The 25,173-nt window shown below is 30.1% G+C and overlaps 1 protein-coding gene across 1 annotated transcript in view; it reads right to left on the minus strand.

Moving 5' to 3' along the window:
• Nucleotides 1-16,656: 16,656 nt before the first annotated feature.
• The window catches only part of LOC129969430 (LIM domain transcription factor LMO4-B-like), a 41,275-nt gene continuing 32,758 nt past the window's right edge, over nt 16,657-25,173 (minus strand). Inside the window, exon 3 of the mRNA XM_056083999.1 lies at nt 16,657-17,430. Coding sequence (XP_055939974.1) covers nt 17,160-17,430 — 271 coding nt within the window. The 3' untranslated portion in view covers nt 16,657-17,159. The remainder of the gene's footprint in view (nt 17,431-25,173) is intronic.

A 25,173-nucleotide genomic window follows, 5' to 3' on the forward strand; every position in this document is an offset into this window, starting at 1 on the left:
TATTTAAAAGCATTTTTTTTCTCCATTAGCTAAAAGTAGCTTCTAGAAATAGCAGATAGAAAATGTCACCAAACTGAAATGTTAATGCGGAATTCTTTTCCGATGATGTCGATGAATTATAGAATTCATGTTTTCAAAATATGTTTGGTATGTTTAGCATTTCTGAACTTGGTCTACATGCTGGCACAAATTTCAGACCTAATACCATTGATAAAATATAAAAGACCATATTTCTTTTTCGAATTATATATGCCACGTTTAGAGTTTCTATTCTTGTCTTGTATGTTTGAGTGAATTTTAATCCTAATGGCTTTGATATGCTATGAAAGTTGTTCATGTTTTTACATTTTATTTCGGTATGTTTTGCTGTGCTATATTTGGCTTGTTTGCACACCTTTATTGAATAAAGTATAATTTTTCTTATACAAAAACATTCTTAATATTGCTAAAATATTCTACACCTAAATTTTGAAACAAATCGCCTTTGAGGAAGCACAAAAAGCAAAAGTTCAGCTTCGATAAGATTCATATTTCACATATTGAATTGGAATTAGACGGAAATTTAATAGAATAGCTTAATGTGTGGATTGTATTAAATTTCTAACTAAATTTATAAGATTATCCGGTACTTTGGAATAATCCACTCGACCATTTTTGTACTTCGGAATTATCCCGTCAATCATTTTCGCCAAACCCGATATTATCGACAAAAGGTAGCGAATGGATTGACGCATTTTCGCGAGCAGGTCGACGGGATAATCCCAAAGTACAGGTCATTCTTAATAACTTTGGTACTTTTACGTTTTCGAGGGTCTTATAAAAATATCTCCTAATTGTCTAATTGTAAATATCTCCTAATATCCTAATTTTTTAATGATTTTTCGGTAAAAGTTTAGAATTGGGTGCCCCTTGATTTTTTTTGGCGATTTTTTTTTTATGCCAAGATCGGTGCCAAGGGATTTTGGGTTGATAACCCAACAGTAACGTCGATGAAAACAAAACATCATGGAACGCAGAAGTAGGGCTTCATCGCTGAAATTTGTCGCCAATCGAAGGGACAATCAAATATACACTAGAACCAATTTTTTTTTTGTTGGAGATTTGGAGAAAACAATTTAACTGTCGCCAAAGGCCCCCGAAATATAATGGCACTTTTCCGTTTCCGAGGGCCTTAAAAATCACCAAACTGTTGGCGAGTTTTTTTACGATTTTTTTTTTTTTGTTGGCGATTTGAGGAAAATAATCTAATTGTCGCCAACGGTCCTCAGAAAAGGAATAGTGCCATAACTTTTATGTAACTTCAAAACGGACATTAATTCAACGAAACGAATTAATAAACTATAAAGAGATAAAAAATTCAAAATAGAATTATTTTTTATTCTTTGTTGATGATTTAGTAAATTACTGTGAATTCAATTGATTGCTTTAATTAGAATTTAATTTATATTTCTTACTAACACTTATCTAAGGCAATGTTAAAACTTTTTCTTACCACAATGTACGGAGTGTGTTTACTTCGGAGTTATTACTTCTACACTGGTGTTAAATTTTGTTTTCATTGCGTTTCTAGAACTCTGACAGGTTAACTAATCACTTAATTTTTATAATTCAAATAAAATTGCCATATCTTTTATACATAAAATAGGTGCTCACGAATTAACACGCCGCAAGTGATCTTTTTTATAAACCATATACTTATGGCGAACGAAGTCAAATTTTAATTACGAAGAAATCTATTACTGTGAAATTTTTGAAGATTGGTTTTAGTGGTTAATCTCTGGCATCCGGTTCATGCGTACCTTCCCGAAAATACCAAATATCAGGAACTTTTCAAACGAGTACAAATTATGAAGAAGAAATAGGCTACCCTTAAGAACATTTGTAATCTTAAAAGTTTATGGCTTTTATCTAATCTGTATAAATGAACGAAGATTTGTTCTTAAAATAAGATTATGCTTGGATATCAAACGATATTCTCCATACCCTTTGAAATTAGTTATTCTTCCAGAAATTAAGATTTATTTTTAGAGAACAGTTTTTAAATGAAATTGATTAATAGCCTATTATATTTGACACCGAAACCATATAAAAACCAGCTTTCTTCGTCTACCGTTGCTTAGAAGAATGCAGCAAGACAATCTTTGTAAAAGCAAGGAGTCAGAGCATACATTGAGCATTTTCATCCATAATGAATTTCTATTTTTTGTTTCGTAGTTAACTTTATCTTTTTAAAATCGCAATCGTTATTTTAAATGGTTATAAGAATTTAGAAGGAAAAATAAAATATTTACTCACTTTGTAATTCAGATGAAGTAACTATTTGCAGACAAATTAAAATTTTAAAAAATAGTTGTGCAATTTATCTGTCTAATAATTTTTGAAGATGTTTACAATTTGATATAACTACTCTGGATACAAATAAAACGTGTCAAGTGCGTTTATAAGATTGTCACGTGATCACTTTGAAGATATTTTTTAACGAAATGAAAATAAACGAAACTGTTAAGATTAAAAAAATGGATTGAGCTTTCTGAAACGAACCAGTTTTAATTTTGTTTATAAATAAGCATCCAAACCTTAAAAATGATAGCAAAGAACTTCCTGTATGACGCTGGGACAATAAAAATTTACAGCTTACCACGAACTTTTTACCTTGTTTTATAAAAAGAAAGAAATTACCATTAACAAAATATTTTGAAGAATTTCACATTTTAGAGAATGAAATGAACACATATTTTGGAATAATGGTTGTTCAGTCTATCTCTCCACCGATTTGCTTACAAACACAATAACTGAATTAAATGCAACGGTCTGGAAGATTTTTGGAACACAGTCTTAACACCAAAACTGTAGTTTTATTCCATATTTTAAACTTAATCTGTCAATGGATTGACTATATGCATACAAAACGCTGTAACTCAAAAACCCGACATTATAAGAATAATTAATTTCAGGATTTGATCTTTACTCCAAATATGCATACGTGTCTATTTTAGACCAAATATGTTGAAGGATAGACTGCCTGTCAGTGTGTATATAAATATCTTAGCAGAAATATGAGATGAAAAAATTGAAGTTAATATTGTGGTTTTTGATATTAATTCAATTCATTTCTACTTGAATGCATGAAAGTTTTCCTTTCCTATATAACAGAAAATTGAATATCTTTTGTTATTTAATTTTCTCTTATTGCACAAATATCTTTAAATATTTAGTTCTTAATTTTTGCATACTTAAAACCAAATGAAATTGCTTTTTTTGTATGTATATATACCGAAATTAGGGAATAATGTCACCATTCTCGATTATAGACATTCTTTTCATCCGGTATATATATCTCTCTCTCCCTATATATATATATATATATATATATATATGTCTCAAAAGCCTTGACCGCGGCTTTTATTCCTTAAATATTGATTACAGATATATACTGTAAATTACGAAGTTGCGTAAAAATAGGTGCAAAATGTTATGAAATCGATTAAAATATTCCGGTTATTAAACTTTAAAAAATACAAAATTTAAATTTTTATACGGAAGCCGTACAAAAAATTCCCAGTGATTAAAATGTGCCCCATCTAATAAGGTCATGTACAAAATTTCAGAATTTTATCATGAAAACTCTCAAAAATATGTTAAAACAAAGTTGGTGAAGGCTCAATCACAAATTAAAATGCAAATGTTTACAGATTCAGTGCAGATGACGCGAAGCAGGAATGTATCATAAGGAAATAAAATATGCTTAAAATCTTTAGTTTTAAATACAAATTTAAAAATCTATGCTTCCTGAAAAACACTTTAAAATTTTATATCATGAATTGCAGAATATAACTTAAAAATAGCACAGTCAATGAACTTGTAAAAAAAACTTATGTAATCTTTCTTTAAGTTAATATTTCTACAAATTTTTAATACTTTTGAACCAATAAATAGAAATATTATTATTTATTTATTCAATCATTACTTTTTTTTGTTCATTTGTGTACGATCCCTAAAACACGAACATCCGACATGATTTTTCCTCTTTGCGAACTCATATCCAGGCATCGAAAAGTGGTTTAAGTAAGCATTTATGTAGTTTCATATCTTTGAGACTTTTTGTGATAAATTGCTGAAATTTTGTACATGACCTTAGAGGATGGAGCACATTTTAATTATGGGAATTTTCTTGTATGGGTTCGTATAAAAATTTAAATTATATATTTTTTGAAGTTTAATCCCCTGAAAATTTCAATCGATTTCATAACATTTTACACCATTTTTTACTCAACTTTGTAATTTATATGTCTATGATCAATATTTAAGGAATAAAAGCCGCGGTCAAGGTTTCTGAGACACTCTGTATATATATATATATATATATATATATATATATATATATATATATATATATATATATATATATATATATATATATATATATGTGTGTGTGTGTGTGTGTGTGTAGAGTACCATTCCACTGTTATGCTGAACGCATCCAATTCAATTTAGTTTTATTGTATTGTAATGGATGCCACCATGGGTTATACTAATCCAAAGTGCTAAGTCACATGACCATAAATTTTAATAAAAAAGCGAGCTGTTGGCATTCGCTCGAGAGAAGGAAGGAGAGAGGATTCTTCGTGTCCCATATCGGTGTGTGGTTAATAATCTTGCACTACGGCGGCACATAGTTTTGCTATGGGCAGACATCTTGTTAGGCTTCGTCCTTGGTTCCATCCAAATTTTCCAATTTTAATGCAAATAACCTTTTCTGTCCTAATTGTTAATGTCCTTTTAATTTTGTTTACTGTAAATAAATTGTTTTTCTTTAAAAGTTTCTTAATCAGCACCCTAGACACTGATAAAAATGGGATTGAATGGACATTTTGTCCCACACATATACTATATATGTGGGACAATATATAATAATAATAATAATTTCTAATTAATTTAAGCTCTGCTCGGCTTGCATCTCAATACTAACAATAACTACGCATTCCTGTTCAAGTGGAGTCATCTCGTTGTTCAAGTTCTTCTGAAAACACCTCCAGAGAGTCCATTAGTTTCATCTCCAGTGTATGCATCCAATATACTTCAGAAGTTCTTTCAACAGCGGCGATCAGCAGTGTCTCAGTCTAAACATCGATCTCCAAGGAGAATTAATAATTAAAATATCTTAAAACGTTTCATACAACACCAGTGAGATATCGCTATATCAGGTACTGTGTTTTTGTTGTTTTATCAAAAAAAAAAAAAAAAAAAAAAAAACACCTTGAAGAGAGACTTTAGAAGAACTTTCTCACGCTTTCTTTATCTACTTTTCTACCTTCTGAGTTGGATCGCTGTACTGTTCTCGGCATTGTTTTAACAAAATTCTTGACAAAATATAAAAAGTGGACTATTTCTTTGCAATTATGAAGAAAAAAAATTGCTTTAGAACTCCATGACTGTTTTTTCAAAGTTTATAACCATATATTTATTTTTGTTGTACATATATTTATTTTTTATTGAACATGTATTAATTTTTTAATATATATATATATATAATGAGAGCCTTTGATTTTAAATATCTTGATGGAGTCAATATATCAAAATAGATTTAAAAAATATAAAATCGCGAATTGAAGAATAGCAGTAAAATAATATCAAAATTCACCATTAAGTATCACATGAATCAGCATCGTCATTGGAATATTTGAAAAAATTTAATCTTTCGAGTTTTTCATATATTTTGAAAGAATATCACAGCAGGTCTTTCTGATCATAACAAAGGTAAAGTCGTTTGTTTCAGTACTATGAAATTCTGCTAGCTATTTGGCTCTTACTGCTTAAAACATTCGAGAAATCCATTTCTCATTCTCCATGATCAGCTTTACATGTCAGTTCAACGAGTTATAAATGTTCTTTTGAAGTTGCATTAAAAAAAAACAAATACCTCTAGAAGTATTCTTTATTAATTAACAAAAAGAGATAGTTGAAAAAATTACTTAATTAAAACCGATTCAATTTGTAAATAAATTTTAAATGTAAATAAATAAAATAAAATAATTTGCTAATAATAAAAGCAAGCTACAGCAAGAGAAAAATGCTAGAACAAATGGGAAAAAAACCTATCGAAATTGGATATAACAAATGAATATAAAAAAATCTTGAACAAAGTATTCTTATCAATGAATCTATTAAGGTATTATTACAATTATTCGTGTAAAAATTAAAATCTTGAAACTTTGCCAGAAACAAACAAACTACAACGCATTTTGGTTTACGAAATTATTCATATCTTATGATGGATACAAAAGAAATTCACCCTTTCATGCCCTTCTTTGTCTTATAATACAAAACATTACAGCATGTCTTGTTCATACCAAATGCATATACATTCTAATTCATTTTCCCAAGATTAAATTCAACTGGTAATGATAAGACTCTTTCTATTTAAAGCTTTCTGTAAATGCATTCTTTATTCTTGTATAATATATCACAACATCGGTTCAGTTAGTTACAAATGTCCTTTTCTAATTGCATTCAGATGGTCTCTATAGTGCTATCCTTTTCTCACAAAACCGACTGCCGCTGTGAAACAAGAGGAGGACCAACCACACGCTCTAATTGTTCCGAAACATTAGCGATTCACACGGATTTCGAACAGTTTCGTCATGTATTAATTGCCTTTCCCCCCTTTCCTCTTACGTCCTAGAATTTTGAATCACAAAAGCACGGCGGTTAAACGCTAATCAATAAGCAAGTTCCCAGCGAATGTTGCAACGTTGTACCTTATGAATTATTAAATGCTGCTTGCAGCTCACGCCACCCTTAACAAACCACCCCACCTCTTGAATACTGCATGTTTCAGACTGCTAATTCATACAATCCCTCCCTCTCTTGAGTGGCGGGAACACTATGTTCTGTTGCAAATCCTTGTCCAGAGTTTACTGTGCGCTCTTTCGTTTACATAGCGGTTGTAGTATGTGGATTTGATTCGAAATCTCGCGGCCCCCTTCCCTAGTCTCCTTTGTGGAAAGATCTCTTGGTTTGATCAGAGGGTTAATTTATTCCGTTTTCAGTAAAAGGAATGTATCCGAATAAGGCTTTGGAATTCGCGTTCTTGTTCACAAAATTTTAGTGAACTTTTGCGGACAATGGTAGAATTGGAAAGTTTTGGGTTTCCGTTATCTGAAAGATGCATGTTTGTCAAAGTAAGTAAGAAGTTATATGCGTGAATTTGGAGATGCAAAATGGGAAAACACAGAATATATTTGGAGAGCATCATTTTCTTTGGTCGAGGGCATTCAGAAAAATAACTGTGCTTGTCACAGTTACATGAATGGAAAATTTTCAACAATAATCAGAAGGTGAAAGTAATGTGAAATTTGAATTTTTTTGAAATTTTTATCATCTTTATCTTTACTTGTAGTAAAGATGAATGTGCGTTTTTTTGTGTGCATTGAAACTCTAGGCTAGACCATTTGAACCAGATCTCTACTATTTATTTAATTAATTTTGAAAAAAATATTTTAAGCATATTTTCCAGCAAGAATACAGATATATGTATGAATTCAGAATAAATATTAAACGTTTAGCATAATGCTTCTAAAATAGCGTGAATTAAATATTTTTCCAAATTTGAAGCTTAAAAATATTTTGCCGTATAAGCTGTTAAGATCAAGTAACATAAAAATAATTAATTGAAAATTTTACCGACCATTAATCCCAGATGATTACCAAATTAGGCTGGTTAATAAATTAAGATTAAAATAGTGTAATTCTAAGCAATAAAAGCACAAAAAAATAATGAAAAATTAGCATATGCTGTAGCCATTCCTTATGATATCACCTTAACAAAAAGTCACAAAATTTAAATAAAAAACTTTATGCATTTGGAAATGAGAAAAATGAATAAAGTTCACATTTTGATATTTTTTAGATGAATTAGATAAGCGTAGCATTTTGAAACTACATGAAAGCTATTTTTGGAAGAAATTCATGGCTTTGGTCAGACGACGTAGACGGCACATGAGTACATTACTCTTGGAACTTTCACATTACACTAATATAAAGACTTCCACCTATCTATAGCCTATTTAAGGAACACAAAACTACGTATACATCGGATTATAACTGGAATAGAGTCTTGAATCCATGCTATGATAATTTCAGAACCAAAGCCATTATAATGTCGTAACTCGATGTTTCGCAGAAATCATTTGTTAGATTAGAGATTTTAAGATAATATCTCAACCATATTTTTCATATTTAATAATTTAAAAAAATTTCTCACCCTAAATAATCAATGCAATGTAAATAGGAATTTAAGAGTGGGTTGATAACTATTATTTCATATTTACATCATTTTTCATCATGTAACATAAAATAGTGAAATCTGTAGTTTAATCCTTTGTAGTTACCATTCTATTTTTTTACTGCGCTTTTTATTCTGAAAGTTTTCATGCTTAAATTTATGTACTTATGAACAATAACGACAGGAGTGGTATTATATTCTGGATGGCGGGGTGCATGTCTGACAAGTGTGGTAGAGGTACGGTCTGTCGAGGAGAGGCATAGTAATGACCCTTTCAAATTTTCGAGAGGTCTTTAATTATTTTATAGCTGAATAATCTTTTGTGTAAATGATATATAAATTTATTGTTAAAATTCTTAGAAGAATCTTTTTTTCTTTCTAAGCTTGCTATTATTCTGGTTATATATATTTAAAAAGAAATAATTACCTCATCAGTGAGAAAGTTAACTTCAAATTACTTCTCTTTCCTAAATTAGAGGCGTTTTTAATTTATATCAAGTTCAAACAAAACGCAGAAATAGGACCTGACTGTCAAATTATAAATCTTTGAAATCAATTTCGATAACGTGTTATTTACATATCTCATAAACTTTATAAAAGTAATATTCAAGCATTTTTCTTACTATTTATCTCTTACGATTTCTTATTATAAATTTTTACTTTCTATATTACATGGATTTAACGTGTAAGAATGTTAGAATGGATATAACATATTTAAAAAGGAGAAAAACATTTAATTGAAATATTTGCAAATAGACAGATTTGTTTTGCGTCCATTCCTGGATATCCAATGATACATTTCACATTACAAGGGGAAAAAAGCTTTGAATGTATCTATTTATACTAATAACTAGCAGACCTGGCCACTCGTTGCTGTGGCTAAGGTTTTTGTTATATTACATAGTAGTAAACTATTCAAGGGAAACAGTAGGAGAACACGGTCATGGGGACCACCATGCTTTTTTACACAGATGCCATTTGTAAAAAAACATGGGGACCTCCGTGATTAATTTTCTAGTACTGTTGATATTGAGCAAAAATCAATACAAAAAAAAATTTACATTTCTTTATTTTTTGTATTCAAGTTTGTAACAAATGAGTACATTACAAAGTTGTTAGTAAAAAACACGTAACACTTAAACTTATAAATGAGGTAGGTAGGGCAGATAGTTTTAAATCTTTGACAATAATGTTTATTATTTTGAATTATAAACACTTTTAATTTCAATTTAATTTAGCACTAATCGGTGCACAATATTTTTGGTTAACCTGTCTTTAGCTAACACAAATAGATTTGACGGTTTTCCTACACGTGAACATGCAACATATAGTTGCCCATGAGAAAAACATGGGTTTTTCAAATCTAAATCACAAATGGACATTGTTTGGCCTTGAGACTTATTTATAGACATGGAAAAAGCTGAACGAATTGGAAACTGTAACCTTTTGAAGGGTATCGTAGATTCTGATGGTATCATCGGAATACGTGGCAACAGGACCACTTCTCCTTTAAACTTTCCAGTTAAAATGGTAGCTTCAAGTATATTTCCGGTGATCTTTTTTATGACCAAACGCGTACCGTTGCATAATCGTGGTGGATTCAAATTACGCAGGAGAATAATAGGTGAACCATTCTTTAATCGAAGGTTATGTGGTGGCATTCCAGGTATATCTAGTGAATTTAAAAATTCAGTTGGAAAATTTACACTATCATTTTCATCAACAGCAGTATTGATTGATTTAAATGACATCAGATCGCCTGGTAACAACTGTTGTATTTGGAAGTTAATTTCGTCAACATCAATATTTTTGGCTGCCAAAATAGCCCGATCACTGAGCCAGTTATGATTCAAGTAATTACTCTATATATCCGGAAAAATATTCTGAATCAATTCATTTTTTCCCTGAAGAACAGTCCAGAAATTGTCTGGCAGTTTAATGCATTGGGTATTTGGTTACAGTTCTATTTTACCGTTCCCAATATCTAGTAATTGTTCAGAAAATATTTGTGCTGATGGATCATTTTGCAATTGTACGCTCATGTTTATGGCCAATCGAAGTGTTTCAACACTTCGCCATAAGAATGATTGTTTTAAACATGCATTTTAATTAAAGATTGTTGAACAATTAAGCACTAATAATTAAAAAGCAAGAAGAATACCACTGTATTACTTTTACTATAATATGAATTCAATTTATACTTCAGTCTAAATAACATGTGGTCGGCTATGCTAATACCAAAAATTGAAAAAGTAAGAACAATTGAATTTCATTGTATTGTGTTTACTACGAAATAAATTTAACTTATACTTTAGCCTCAGCAACACGTGGTGGTTATGCCATTAAATTGTAGCTTATGTGAAACGTTGGTACTTTTAACACAGCGCCATCTGTTAGAATATTTACTCAATCCAGTCAACAGATATCGCCATCTGTTAGAATCGCTTGGAGCTAACAGATAATTGTGACTGTCAAATAATGAACAAATAATGTGTTCCTTCTTAATACCTTCCTTCTTAGTATAAACCCTTTATGATGTATAATAAATCCTCTAACTTCAGTGATACAGATTCTGGCTTCCTCAGCTTAAAGGAAAGATTTTTTTTTTTAAAGTTATATATTCCACACATGAAGTTGCTCTGAGATTTATTCCGTGATTGATACATTTGTCTCTTGCAATAATTCAAAATTCATTTACAAAATGAAATCAGTTTTAGAAACATTTATTAAATAATGATAAGCATTGTAGCTGAAGTGAATGATAGCTGAGTTGATGATAGCTGACATAACTTGATACGTACATGCAGTTTATTAGTAAAGAAATGAAAAACTGAAACGATTATTGTAACCATTTTTTTATTATCATATCTTCAATAATTTATATAAAAAAAGATTAAATTTCATTCAGCATACAAATGAGTTAATATTTTTTTATTATCCGATTAGAGGAACTTATTATTGGCTCGTTCACTTACCTTTTTTACGATATCATTAACAAAAGAAATAAAATCATTTAATTGAAAATTCAATGAAGGTAACAAAATGTTATTGCCGTACAACATTTTTCTTAGTAAACAGTCAGGTAAAGAATCGGAATTCATTCAAAACGAAAAATAATAATTATCCGTGTGCACCTCCGAGTATTTTTCCAAACTTCTTTATAATTAAAAAAAGCAGAATTTTAATATGTTATATTAATCAGTGATCCGTTAAAACGTTTGTAATTAATCATTTTCAAATAAAATATCTTATTTCTGAGAATTGCCACCGTGCACAGTAATACAAAATTCAAACATAAGATCGTGATACTTTATCCTTTGCAACGTATCAAATTTATTGTATGCATTAAAAAATAATTGTGGAAAATGATATCTTATTCCTGAGAAACGTTTTCAGATAGGATCATAAATAATTCGAACATTCGGATTCAAAACGTAACGCAAATGCGTGAGTTTTTCTATGCCAGTTGGGGTAACGCTATGCAGATTAGAAATTTTTAATTTCCTTTATTCTGTTTTATTTTAATTCAAAAGTACTAAAGAATGAATCTGAAAGATCGATTCATTAACAATGTTTAATTTTAAATGCATCAAACATTAAGAAAATAAATAGAATAGTTTCAAATAATCAGCCGAAAAATCTTAAGCCTAGCTTCATAACTGTTGGGGGAAAAAACTGAAGCCGTACACATTTGGCGATGGGAAAAATGAAAATATTTTTTTGGCGGGAAAGTTAGTTTTTAATTAATAATTAAAATTCTAATTAAAAATTCAAAAAAAGGGCTATCCTATCTTTTAAGTTAGATCAAACTGCACACGGTGTGCAAATTTGATTAAAATCGGTTAAGTAGTTTAGGAGTCCATCGCAGACAAACAACGTGACACGTAATTTATATATATTAAGATAAAGATGAATGTATGTGTGCGTGTGTATGTGTTGACGCCTTACAGAACAGACCATTTAATATAAAGCGGCAAATTTGACTCATGTACACCTAAGAGGTAGAAAATATGCACTTCCGGTAATTTTTTTTTGAAATTTTAATCAATTAAAATTAAGCGAATAGTTAAGCGTTAGCGTTTTTCCTCGATAACTTTCGAAAATATTATTGCAAAAAAGTAGACTTTACATCGTTTTAAAATTTAGAAAATTAACTTTTCCATGATTTCAATTTTATAGTAGTGTGAATTTTTGTTAAATTTTGATAATATTTTTTTTTAAATATTTTTTTGCCTGAATTTTCAACAATAGATTACATTGTTTTCCTGAAATTCAAATTGTTTTTATCATTTCATCAAATACTTAATAGCATGACTGTCATTCATTGTTGAAAGCTAAACAGGATGGATTCTCTTTAATACCTCAATAGTTTACAAGACAAATAAAAAAGTGAAATTACGATATCGAGAAATTTAGAAAATAGATTAACCGAATATTTAGGTCTTTAACAGCACTATGATGTTATGGTACTGTCCCAATTAGAAAAGTTTATGTACACGATAAACAGAACTTATTAAAAATAACTAAAATAACAGGCTTTAATGTCAGCTAAAAGTAATAAGATCAGGATTGCAAATGATCATGATTTTGCATCTCTATTTATAATATGGATGAATGTATGTATGGGAGTCATGAAGTTATATCTAAATAACTTAATTGAAATTAAATTCACCGCTGGCTGCCAAAGGTGAACAGTTATTAATAAAACTTATATTTCTCTCTTGTACTAAACAAAGTAACTTTCAAGGAAAACTAACGGGAGGGTTTTTCCCTCAACTTTCTAACTAATATACTAACATAATAGGCGTATTTTGTGCTTCTTAGTACAGTGTTAAAAAACAAAATGAGTAGGCTCTTTAGATACTTTGTTTACCACAAACAGGGTCCAAAATTGCATTCTGTTCTACAATGATGGTGACAAAAACCCAAACCTGAATTTTTTCATGTCGTTCCATATCACACACTTACAAACATATAGACCGAGAGACAGTCAGCTCTTCAAAGGATTGAGTATAAAATTTGATACAGATCAAATGATAATCTACAGGTTTAATTTCATGCATATAGTCTTCTTAGAGTCTTTTAGTTTTCGTGTTTATTTGGATGTCCGTCTGTAAGAGAAAAAAACCCCCTGTAAATTTGATGAAAAGTTAACATACTATATACTTTATACCAAAAGTCAATTTCATTTTTGAGTTTTCGTTTTTAGAGACTGAAAGACAGATATAGTACCAAAAATGGGTTTTTTTTGAATTTTCGAACAATCAAAATTTTCATACGCATAGGTCAATGTCGAGAAACCCTGGCAGTAGATTGGCGTTTCGGTTGAGGAAGTGGTCTAAATCGCCAGTTTTTATAAAAGATTGATATTCTAATTTCATAAATTATTCGGTTTTAGTGATTGATTTAGTTGATTAAATTTCAACAATTTTTACTTAAAATATTGATATCTCAAGAATTCATAAAAAAAATTCATAATTCATCAGAGGCTTTTATTGATTCAAGTTACATAAAATATAATTATTTAGTTCGTATAGACCATTTTATTAGCGGATGTATACCCCAAATCAGCTGATGGGCACTGATTAGAGCTATTATCCTATGTATATTAAGCCATGTTTGCAGTAAATTTAACTCTTTTATTGAATAAATAATATAGATATTGTAAAAGATCATAGAAATTTTTTCTTCCATTCACTTTTTAGAAAATATCATATTTCAAATTTTTGTTCACTTCATACAGACACGTGCTGAAAATTACACTTTCATATATTTAATGTTCAATTATAGTTATTTATTTTTTTAATTTGAACTTCTGTAAATGTGATGGCAACACATTTGATAAAAGCCCATTGACGTGCTCGTGCAGATTACATTTTATTTTTATTTTGTGCGAAATATATTGTTGAAATATATGGTTAAAATATTTCTTTAAAAATTCGTTAAAAATCGAAACTTAATTTATAGGTTAAAGCATTGGTATCATTAAAAAGCAAATTGTTTTAGCTTTAACTTGATGCAAAAATCAATTTTGTGCTGTAATGTTTTCGGAAGATATAGCTGAAAAACGCCGAAATTTCGCTTAATTTTTAATTAATTCTCATTTTATATTATATTCTAATTAAAATTTTTTAAAAATCATTCCGAGGTGCAAATTTTAGGCCTCCAAATTGTACACATGCCAAATGTGGTAGATGTAGGTCGAACGGTTTGGCTTGTAGAGCGCCAACACGCACACGCACACGCACGCACACACGCACACGCACGCACACACGCACACGCACACACACGCACGCACGCACACACACACACACACACACACACACGCACGCACGCACACACACACACACACACACACACACACACACACACACACACACACACACACACACACACACATTGATCTTTATTATAAGTATAGATTATCATAAGAAGTGGTTTCCCTTAAAATTCTCGCATACTCTCTATTAAAAGTGTTATCCCCAAACATTCCTCCTTAAATTGCGGATATTGAGTAAGGTAGAAAACACCTTGGCGCATACTGAATACATCATGTGAGATTTGACAAGTGTTTTGGCGATTAATCCCTGGCATGAAATTAAAAATCGAATTTGTGTTTTTACGAGTCTTTTCCCAACTAAATGAAACAAAGATTTGACTCAGAACTACATTTGCAATCACAATATCAAGTAACTAATTTGATATATATATAAATCATTATGCTTTTGAATTATTGCGTTTGCATGTTTCAGAAAGTATAGATTGACAGATGCCAATTTCCCTATGGATTTGGCTCAAAACTTGACAGATGTCTATATAGTTAGACATCTGTCTATACAGATGTCTATTTATCGAATTTTAATTATCCAGCTCTTTTCGTTTTTATTTTTCGTGTTAACTTATAATCAGACAGTCTGACATATAAATTTCCTCTGAACGACATTTTGCCAAAATTCGTTAGAAATCTAAAACTTTTTTATAAAAACAGTATAAGGAATTTCATCTGTCTAGACCAAGGCGTTTTTTAGCTATTTTTTTTTGTCACAGATAGATATACATAATGCCAAAAATATGTTTTTTTGAACTCAGGGAGATCTAAAACGTGGAGATTCATAAAATTATCGAATTCAAATTTTTGACTATTATAATATTTTCTCTAAATTTCGTGTATGAGAAAATAAAAATGAATGAAATGAAATGCTAATAATATGGATTTCAAATCTTCTTATAAACATCCATGTCTTCTTTAAATATCTTAACACATTTTGAATTGATTTTGTAATTAATATATATAAGTATTTGTACATTTTTGTGAATAAGAACATACCGACAACAAACGTACTCACAGAATTTATTTTCCAAAATTATTTACAGTTTTTACACAACTTCATTCTATATACATAATAAAATGTAACAATGGTGAAAACAACAAAATGAATGAGGAATAAACACAAATAAACTTATAATATTAAATAAAATAGAATAATTTCGTAAATGAAGATAAAATTTGTACATTAAATGGTATTTGAGCTATGAAAATGGAAGCATCATCAATATCCAGCAAAACAAAATAATATTAGTACGAATTCAAACATTTGAATTTCTACATTTTATATGAGTAAAACTTTTATTGTTTTCACAACTTTGAATCGTACAAAAATCTGTTTTAATTATTCTTTTTAATTACCATATTTGAGATTGATAAATTTTCCAAAATAATATAAAAATTATTTTAAACATATTAGAGATAATTTTTTTTTATACTGAAGGTATTTCTGTGGCTATCCCATAGTGATTTATTTTGTGTCATTTATTTTGGTCTCGAAGAAAGGAAATAAGTGCACGAATTTGAAGAAAAAGCTATAATATGTAGAAGAAATAAAATATGATTCAAATAAAAGCTAATAATTTTATATAGAAAGAAACATAATTTTTTAAATTAAGTTTGAAGCTTAGCATATGATATTCATTGTTCTTCGAAATATAATTTTTATTTTTAACTGAATTCCAAATATTTTTTAATTCTGTTTGGCAATGACACCAGCGACTGAAAAGGCTAATGCGATGAATTTCTTGAAAAAAAAATGAATTATTTCATTGCAATAAATATAATTACAGAAATTCGCATAAATAAAATCGGTTCTAATTTTAGGAGAAATAAGTGTTTATTCTAAAAATATTTCTAATGAACAGCTCTTAGTTTCATGAATATAATTATTGAACGACTAATATAATAGAAACGAAAAAATTAGTCACATAAAAGAATCTTGGATTCATTATTACATATAATTGAAAAAAAAAACATTAAGGAATTTGTATAACATAATAAATGTTAGAGAACAAAATTTAGCACATTAATTAACATTTTCAATATAAAGCACTGGAGATATTCATAATGCTGATACGTCATACTGATGAGACCAAATATGACACAATTCTTTAAAATAAGTTTTCAACTGATTTTATTTTATAAAAATGTAACAACTACAAAACTTGCAGAAATGATCATATAAATTTTCTCAACAAACGTAAAATTTGATAACAATTGTTGCTCACTTTTGAAGTGAAACTTAAAGCCATACTGTTTCGATATGACATTTTCAAAAGTATGTCACAATTAAAATGATGTTTTCAATAAATGGCATGATAAATTATTTGATTTATGACATGAATATTTCATAATTTGCTTTAATTTTAACATTCTGTCTTGGCATCTTATAAAAAAAAAGGATTACGACCACTCCAAGACACGTTCTAATTACCATCTTGTCCCCATACACATCAGTGACATATGTTAGACGTCCAATCGCCTTTTCTCAACATTTAACATTCATTCGTCTCTACCAATAACGAGTCCAATATCGTGAATGTCGTGTCATGTTTTAGCCGCTGATGCGACCCGTGGTGATTTGGGGGCTCTTCTCTGTGGCAGATTGACGCTGCGCCTGAAGAGCCTCAGACACTCTCTGTCGCAGAGAAGGCGACCCTCCCACAACTGGTACTTGTCCCCGAGGGCCAGGGCCCCGTGGCACCTGGAACACATGAAACATTTGAGGTGGTATGCCAGGCCTTGAATCTTCATCACCATCTCGTTTGCTGGAATAGTCTCCCTGCAAGCGTGGCATTCTCCTTCACGACCGAAGAGCCTGGAAAGAGGGAAGTGATAATGATGTAAAAAGTGGAATGATTTTATCAATAGGATTGCCTAGTTATAGGAATTGAAACTATTTTTTAGAAAAATTCATTTTAATATATGAAGTATCCACGCTAGTAAGGGATCAACAGTATTTTCTGAATCATTAAAGATTGGTAGATAGTTCCAATTTTGAAAATACTTTAATAACGTGAAGAATTATTAAGTAATTTTTTTTCGTTGTTTGAGTCAATAAATGAATTGCTGAAAAAAATGAAATGTAATTTTTATGTAGTCTGCTAGTTCTATTAAGTAGAATTTTCTTTGTACATTCATATAACAAGACTGAGTGGTCATCTCAAAAGTTTCTCGTATACACTCCAATAAAACTATTATCTCAAAGAAAAACTTTGTACGGCATTGACGCACTATTCTTACGAAATACTAACCTCTGGTATGAACTTAGCAATCTGACTGAATCTATCGCGTGATCCTTGGCGAGTGTTTTGGCGATTAATTATTAAGATGAGGTTAATAGCATTCGAAAATTGAATTTGTGTCTTAGACGCGACTTTCACAACCGACTGAAAAAAAAATTGACATATAACTACACTTTTAGTCACGAAATCATATACAAAAACTGGATATGTTTAAATCATTGCATTTTTGAGTTATCACGTTAAAATGATTCTGGAAGTCCAGATTGACAGAAAGTCAACTCTTTCCTTGGATTTAACTCAAAATTTGATGGATGTCTACGTTATAGCATTTAAATTTATGTAACGAATTTGATCCATGTAGCTCTCTTCAATTTGTAGATATCGTGTAAGCTTTTATTCGAACAGCCGGACAAACGAACTGCCTCTGAACGGATTTTGCTCAAAATTTGATAGACATCCACAAATTTGGCGTAAAGACTGAATTTCATCTGTCTCTAGATCAAAGCCTTCAAATTATCTTTGTCACACACAGACGGATCGGTAACTAGACATAATGCCAAAGATGTCTATTTTGTCAAAGATGTCTAACTCAGGAGATCCAGAGCAGGTAGATTCGTCAAAATCTTGCGTTCAAATTTTTTTGACGATTACAATACTTTCTACGTATTTTGTATACGAAAAAGTAAATAAAAAAATTTTTTGTGTGACCAAAACAACAATATGAAATTTCGAATATCATTGTTTTAGAAAATTTTGAACCGTTTCAATAGCTGCCTCAAGAAAGATCAGCCAATCAACGATAACCATTCCCCTGAGGTCTTCGTTCATTTGTCTAAAATTACGGAATTTAAAAGCTCTTAAATTGGTCAATTTTAATTGCAGAAAAGTTAAACTTTTTTCTGTTCGAGTGCGCGAAGAATATTTTACTAAATGTGACTAAAAGAACTTGATGGATTTCATGGAAGTTAAGATTTTATATAGTTTTTCAATATTATTGATCGAAACAACATGATATATAATTCTTTAAGTTTTTTTTTTTCTGAAAGTATATGTCTATTTCTAATTGTTTAAAAATTAGCTGGGCCCCCTGTATGAATCTAGATCCTGCATAAATCAGAGGACACAAAATATTATCAGAAAACTTCTGTATAGGACTCGCTAAAAATTCTATTCAATCAGAGAAAACAAGCCATAAAAAGATTTAAAAATAGGCGTCAAACAAAGTTTAATTGATCGCGAAAATAGGTTTAACTATTGCCAGATTGGTAACTGTTACAATTCATCTATAGTAATTGATGACCATATCTTTCTAGACTATGATATCTCAAAAATAATTTTTGCACTTTCTTAAAAAATTATCTTTTTGACTGAATCAATTTAATCTCAAAACAATGTTTTCTCTATTTTTCATAAATTTTTAAATGTAATATACAATTTGGAACAAATTTTAATGTTATTATGAAATTTAAATATCAAAATATTCAACTGCATATTGTTGCTAATCTTAAAATTAAGATTAAAAGACTACTTTCTTTGGGCATTCATTCCGAAGTAGGATTTTCACCAGCTTTTATTTCGTGATATAAATACTTTTTAATTCACGCGCATTATAATTTTTTTGATTTATTTAGTTAAATTCATATTCTTCTGTCTTACAAATAACAAGATGAAATTAAATAAAAAATCTGCATTATACATTAATATTTAACAGCCTAAAGAGTTAACAAACGGGGTGAACAAGCTAGTCACCAAAGGCGGCTAGTTATATATAATGTCTACAAAATATGCAGGTCCTACAATATCATATCAAACTTCTATTATATTTACATCTAAAATATTTTTATTTTATTTTAATCAGTATTTAATTAATTTCAAAGTATTTTATTTTAACAATAAATCGGCAATTTCGGCCAATATTAATAAAAACATATTCAAAATATTTTTGTGGTTTTAAGCAATATTTACTAAGTATTCAGCGATTAAATCTCTAAGCCAAAAATGAATTTACCCATGCTCATTTGACAACCGATGTAACGTCTTTATCTCTGACTTATTTTGTGTAATTCGGATAAAAGGAAAAAAAAAAAGAAAGAAAGATTTCAATAATTATTTTATCTTGTATATAATTTAACTCATATATCTGTAAAATTAATTTAACCTTGTCTTTCAAGCAATAAAATTTCAATAATATTTAGAAACAAAACTAGAACTAATATCAAATGTAACACTAAAATTATGAATTGTTATACTAAATGACACAAATAGGAGGCTCCTCCTCAAAACCTTCTACTATATTCTTTAATAAAAGTGTTATCCTTCCCCTGCATGAAATTGCGGACCACTGGCAAAGCTGTGAAAGCTTAGGCGTTCAGATTTTTATTTTCAGAGTTCCACACACGAGAGTTTTGTGCTTCATAGCACACTGAATAAATTCAAAAAAGCATTTTGAACGCTTTTTTTTTTGATGATTTGAACCAAAATTTGATTAAGAACTAGAATCTTAATCAACAAGATCACATGTCAAGTTCATTTATTTAAATCGTTCCGTCTTTAAATAATCATGTTTACAAGTCTAACAATGTATAGATGGACATAGAATCCCACCTTGAGGGATTTGATTCAAAAGAGGATACAAATCTACATTTCAGATGCTAAATTTTCGTAATCTAGCTTTTTAAATTGTGTATTTACCAGGCTTTCTAGTTCTGGGACAAGCAGACAGACTTCTTACCAATGTATTTAATTCAAAATTTTTCAGAAATTGACAAATTTGTAAAGAACACATAGCAAATTTTATCCGTCTAACTCAAAGCGTTTTTCAATTATTATGTTCGCAGAGAGGAAGACAAATTCCAAAAAGTTTTTTTTTTCCAGTTTCAAAAAAAGCATAAAACGTAAAAATTTCGAATTTGAACTTTTTGACGGTTACAGTTCTTTTTATATTTCATATACAAGAAAGTAAAAAAAAAAAAAGTATGCTAAATGGGTTTGTAATTCAGAATTTACAAAATTAAACTTTGGGCTTTAAATTAAAAGCAGAAATTTGGACCTTTCATTAAAGTATTTTTTTTATTTTAACTTTTTCTACTTCTATCTCTAAAAGAAACTTATTAATTTCATAACTGACGTAACTTATTAAAAATTAAAAACCCAATTCTCAACAATATGAGAGAAATAAGGATTGAAGGTGATATTAAGGCATTTGCTTTGAATTATTGCAATAAAGGAAAATAACAAATTTACAAATTGGAAAAGGCATAATTTTAAAATTAATGATTGGAGAATGAATGAAATTAATAATTGCTTACCCCTTCCCATGAGTACCCTATTTATGGCCAATTTATTCGATTTACAAATATTTCTCTTCTAAATACATTATGATTAAATTCTCTAAGTCTGGAACTAATGCTGGAGAATTCATAGGAAAATACTGGACTTCCTCTTCAATTTAAACGACTATTAATTCTCTACATCAAGATTTTTTTAACGTCTCGTGTAAGTAAGTCTATGTAAAAAAAAAAAAAAAAAAAAAAAAAAAAGAATGCAGGGGGGGGGGGAATGACTAAAAATTTATTCTGACAGTAAATTTTAATTGCGTGAATTCTAATCTGACAATAATAAATGATACTCCTAATTGTTTAATTTCATTTTAAAGTCAAGAATAAAGCAAATGAGATTTTATAAATCAATGATTAAATAATTTTTAAAAAAATGATATAAAGAATTTCAAACAAATATGTATATAATTGGGCAATTTCTTAGTTTTACTCGATTCTTTGAAATTTTGAATTTTCATGTCAGATTCAAAAGTTTGACAATCATCTCCGTCGTGGTAAATAATCAAAGGCGGATAATTATGTGAATTTCAGAAAGATTTTTTTAAGTAGCAATATGTGGAGAAGGGAGATCGAAATATAAAAATAAAACCAAAAATAAAGTAAAAAAAAATGAAAAAATAGAATTATGATTAAGCATACATTAAAGAAATATTCATAAGTACTTTCAAAAATATATTTAATATTTTATTACTTGTTAAGCTTACTGAAAATATTTGTACTAAGCCAAACTGTATATGAGAGTGAAAAGAAGATTTTTTTTTTGTATAATATTTTAAAGAAGTGAATACAAAATAATTCATTCTCAAAAGAGTATTTTCTAAATTTATAATCTCATGATGGAATCTAATTTTTTTCAATGAAAATTGTTAACCAATGTTTAATTGCAGGGCTGGTTATATATTACAAAAAAAAAAAAAAAAAAATTGTTTTCTTCAGAAATAATTTTTTGGTGGACGCGTGAGATACATTTTTTAGATGAGGTGCATATTTGCAATGCTATAAATATGAATTTTAATTACATACTATAAAATTACAAATTCTTTCTCCGGAACAGTTCTTAGCATATGATTAAACTTTAGCCCAGAAATGCTGCGGTTCAGGCAAGATTTCATGAAATTTACATGATCATCGTTATTAATACCCTGCCACGTCGAGAGGTCACAAAAATGCAACGATGTCCCCCTGTGATGAAATGCTGCAAAGGCGCCGAGACACGAGTAAATAAGAATATTCAAATTCCACAAACTAATTTAAAATTAAATTGGATTCTGTCGGTCAATTTATCGAGCTTATTTCTCAACCCCCCCTCCCCTTCTGCAATCATATTACACCTTAAAACTGCAAAAGAAAGGGGGAGGGAAAGTAGGGGAAGGAAAAGGGAATTAAAACGAAATGGACAAAGGGAAAAAAGGGCTAACAATTTGACACGCGAGGAGAAGGGGGAGGAGAGATGAGTAGGGAGAGTGGAAGGAACAGCTGATCGAAAGTTCAATAGAAGGCCGAAATTACGCGCCGGGCGTTTATTGCGTCGCTCACAATGGCCGATCTCATACTTGCTGTGAGGACCGAAGCAGCTTTCAATCATCCAACGGCTTCAAATTAAACATCGTCCTGAACCAATCTCGTCTGCCGAGATGATTAAAAGTCCCCCCGCGCTTCTTCTTCTATCCAGGCGCAAGTAAAATCCGAAAATAATAATAATAAAAAATAAAAAGAAGGAGGAAGAGAAAAAATCGTTTGGGGACGCGTTGGCAACAAATTGAAAGCAAATAAAATCCGGCTCATGGACTAAAGCAGGCGAGGTGTTCGTAATTAGAAGGGAAAATTGGAAAACCCCCGCTGACTGTTAGCAAGTGCCAAATATTAATTTACAAGTCTCGGCACGCGCGTTAATCTAGGCGGCTGCTGCCACCGCGGCGGTGAGAAATATTTGCTCCTCCCAAAAGCGGCCGCTTTTAAAAAGTCGTTTGGTCCGATGTTTAAAAGTCTGCTGCCTAGCGATATTAGAAACTTTTCCCCGCCCCTCCAGCTCCCAAAAATCAAATCGCTGCACTGGAATAAAATAGAGAAAAAGAAAAGAAATAAAATGAAAAAATATATAAAGAGCAAAAATAAATTACTTTCCTTTTAAAAGATGCACGATGTTCGATGGGAAATCACTTTTGTTCGATGAAATTGCAGCCAGTATTCAATAAAGAACGTTATTACGAGTTTCCGAATACAAAAGAAGGGGATGCAGTATTTTTTTCTCTTTCCCTTTCTTGGGGGGGGCTTTATTATTTTCTGAGTGGCTCGAACTAGTCTAAAATAGGGAAAAAACCTATTACCTCTCTATTTTATAAGATTTTTCCGATTGCTATGTTTCTTTGTGTTACGCTGAATGATTCTAAGTAAAAAAAGAACTAAATTCTCAGACCATTCCAAACATGTACACTAACGAATTTCTGTACATTAATTTCTTGGTATTCTATTTTCAGCCGTTAATGAATGCTTTTGAATCTAACTTTGAACACGTAATAGAGCTTTTGCAGAGATAATTCATTAAAAAGACATGCCTATGTTTGTCAAAAAATAATTAAAAAAAAGATGATTAAAAAGTTACATTTTATTCACATTTCTTTTCCTGTTATAGATGAATTTTTCTTAAATTTCAATCATAGATTTATCTTTTGATAAAATGCTGCTTTGATATTTTTTTACTTGAATTCTGCTTAATTAATATAAAAAGCTAGTGCTAAAAATAAATGGCAAAGTATATATATTAACAGATATCAAAACATGAAAATGAACTCATGAGGATGTGCAAAGGTCGATCAATCATTTCACAAAATTTGATGAATGTAGTTGAAAAAATTTAAGTTGAAAGAAAGAAAATACAGAATAAATTTCGTCTGGTGCTTTTAATAGCGAACTTCCTTTGATTTTTTATTAATTGCTTCGTTTGCACTGAATTTTGCATGACTGAATGAATTAATAATTCTATCTCAATAGTCAAATCCGACTTTGGATTTGTTTTTGTATTTCGTGTGAAAAAAAAGCACTTAAAATGGTTAAAGATCGTAATCATTCATTTTTAGAAGTATCAACTGACAATGGCTTCAACAATCGACGGCTAAATATGGCTGATAGCTTGAAAATATACACCTATTTCTGGTGGTCTAGAAATTTGCTACTAACCGGCGATTAGAATTTATTCATGCTATGGAAAAATCCATCCGGTGAGTGTACGAGGAAACATCCAAAAAGCCCTATAACTTATAACGATGCTGTATCGATATGAAAGCACTGAAATTCATGTAACAAAACACAGCCGCCAAAACTACATTTTTAAAATTCGACACCACACAGACAAGAAGCAAATCGTTAGTAATCAACTGCAGCCCAAAGCATTCAAATGGAGATTAGCATTCCGAAAAGAGGATTCACTGGATTATGCTTCAGCTTTGTTTCTTGGGCTTTTATAGTATGTGACAGAGCAAAGAAGCTTCAAGAAGAATATCGTGCATTTGTTCCTACTTGGGATATCGTCAAAATTCTCGAATATTCGATAATCTTTATTTTTGTAGCCACAGTTGCCAAAATCGTTGCTAAACTGTCGCCAAGGCCGGGTATGATAGCAAGGCACACATTCAACAATCATTAGAATTATCTGTAAAACTATCTTCCTTATTAGGAAGCTTACTGAACAGAGAAACAGTATTACAGATTCGTAAGAGATTTTTTTTTCTGTTCTTCCTTACGACTTATTCCTTATTGAATATTCGAAACCGATATTAGAACGGTGCAATATTCTGTTTTCTGCAATTTTCTATTTTCTAAAGACGCTTTCTAATGCTCTGTAGCTTGATAATTAGATGCCATCAGAAACATAACTTGTAAAAAAAAACCCGTCTCGCAACTCAATTCTTCTATCGTAAAAAGTTGTGAGATCCATGTAATACCAAGTCGGTCAATTTATTCAGTCCCTACTTAAGGGTC

The sequence above is a fragment of the Argiope bruennichi genome, chromosome 5 (genome assembly GCF_947563725.1).
Source record: "Argiope bruennichi chromosome 5, qqArgBrue1.1, whole genome shotgun sequence".
Taxonomy (NCBI): Eukaryota; Metazoa; Arthropoda; class Arachnida; order Araneae; family Araneidae; genus Argiope; species Argiope bruennichi.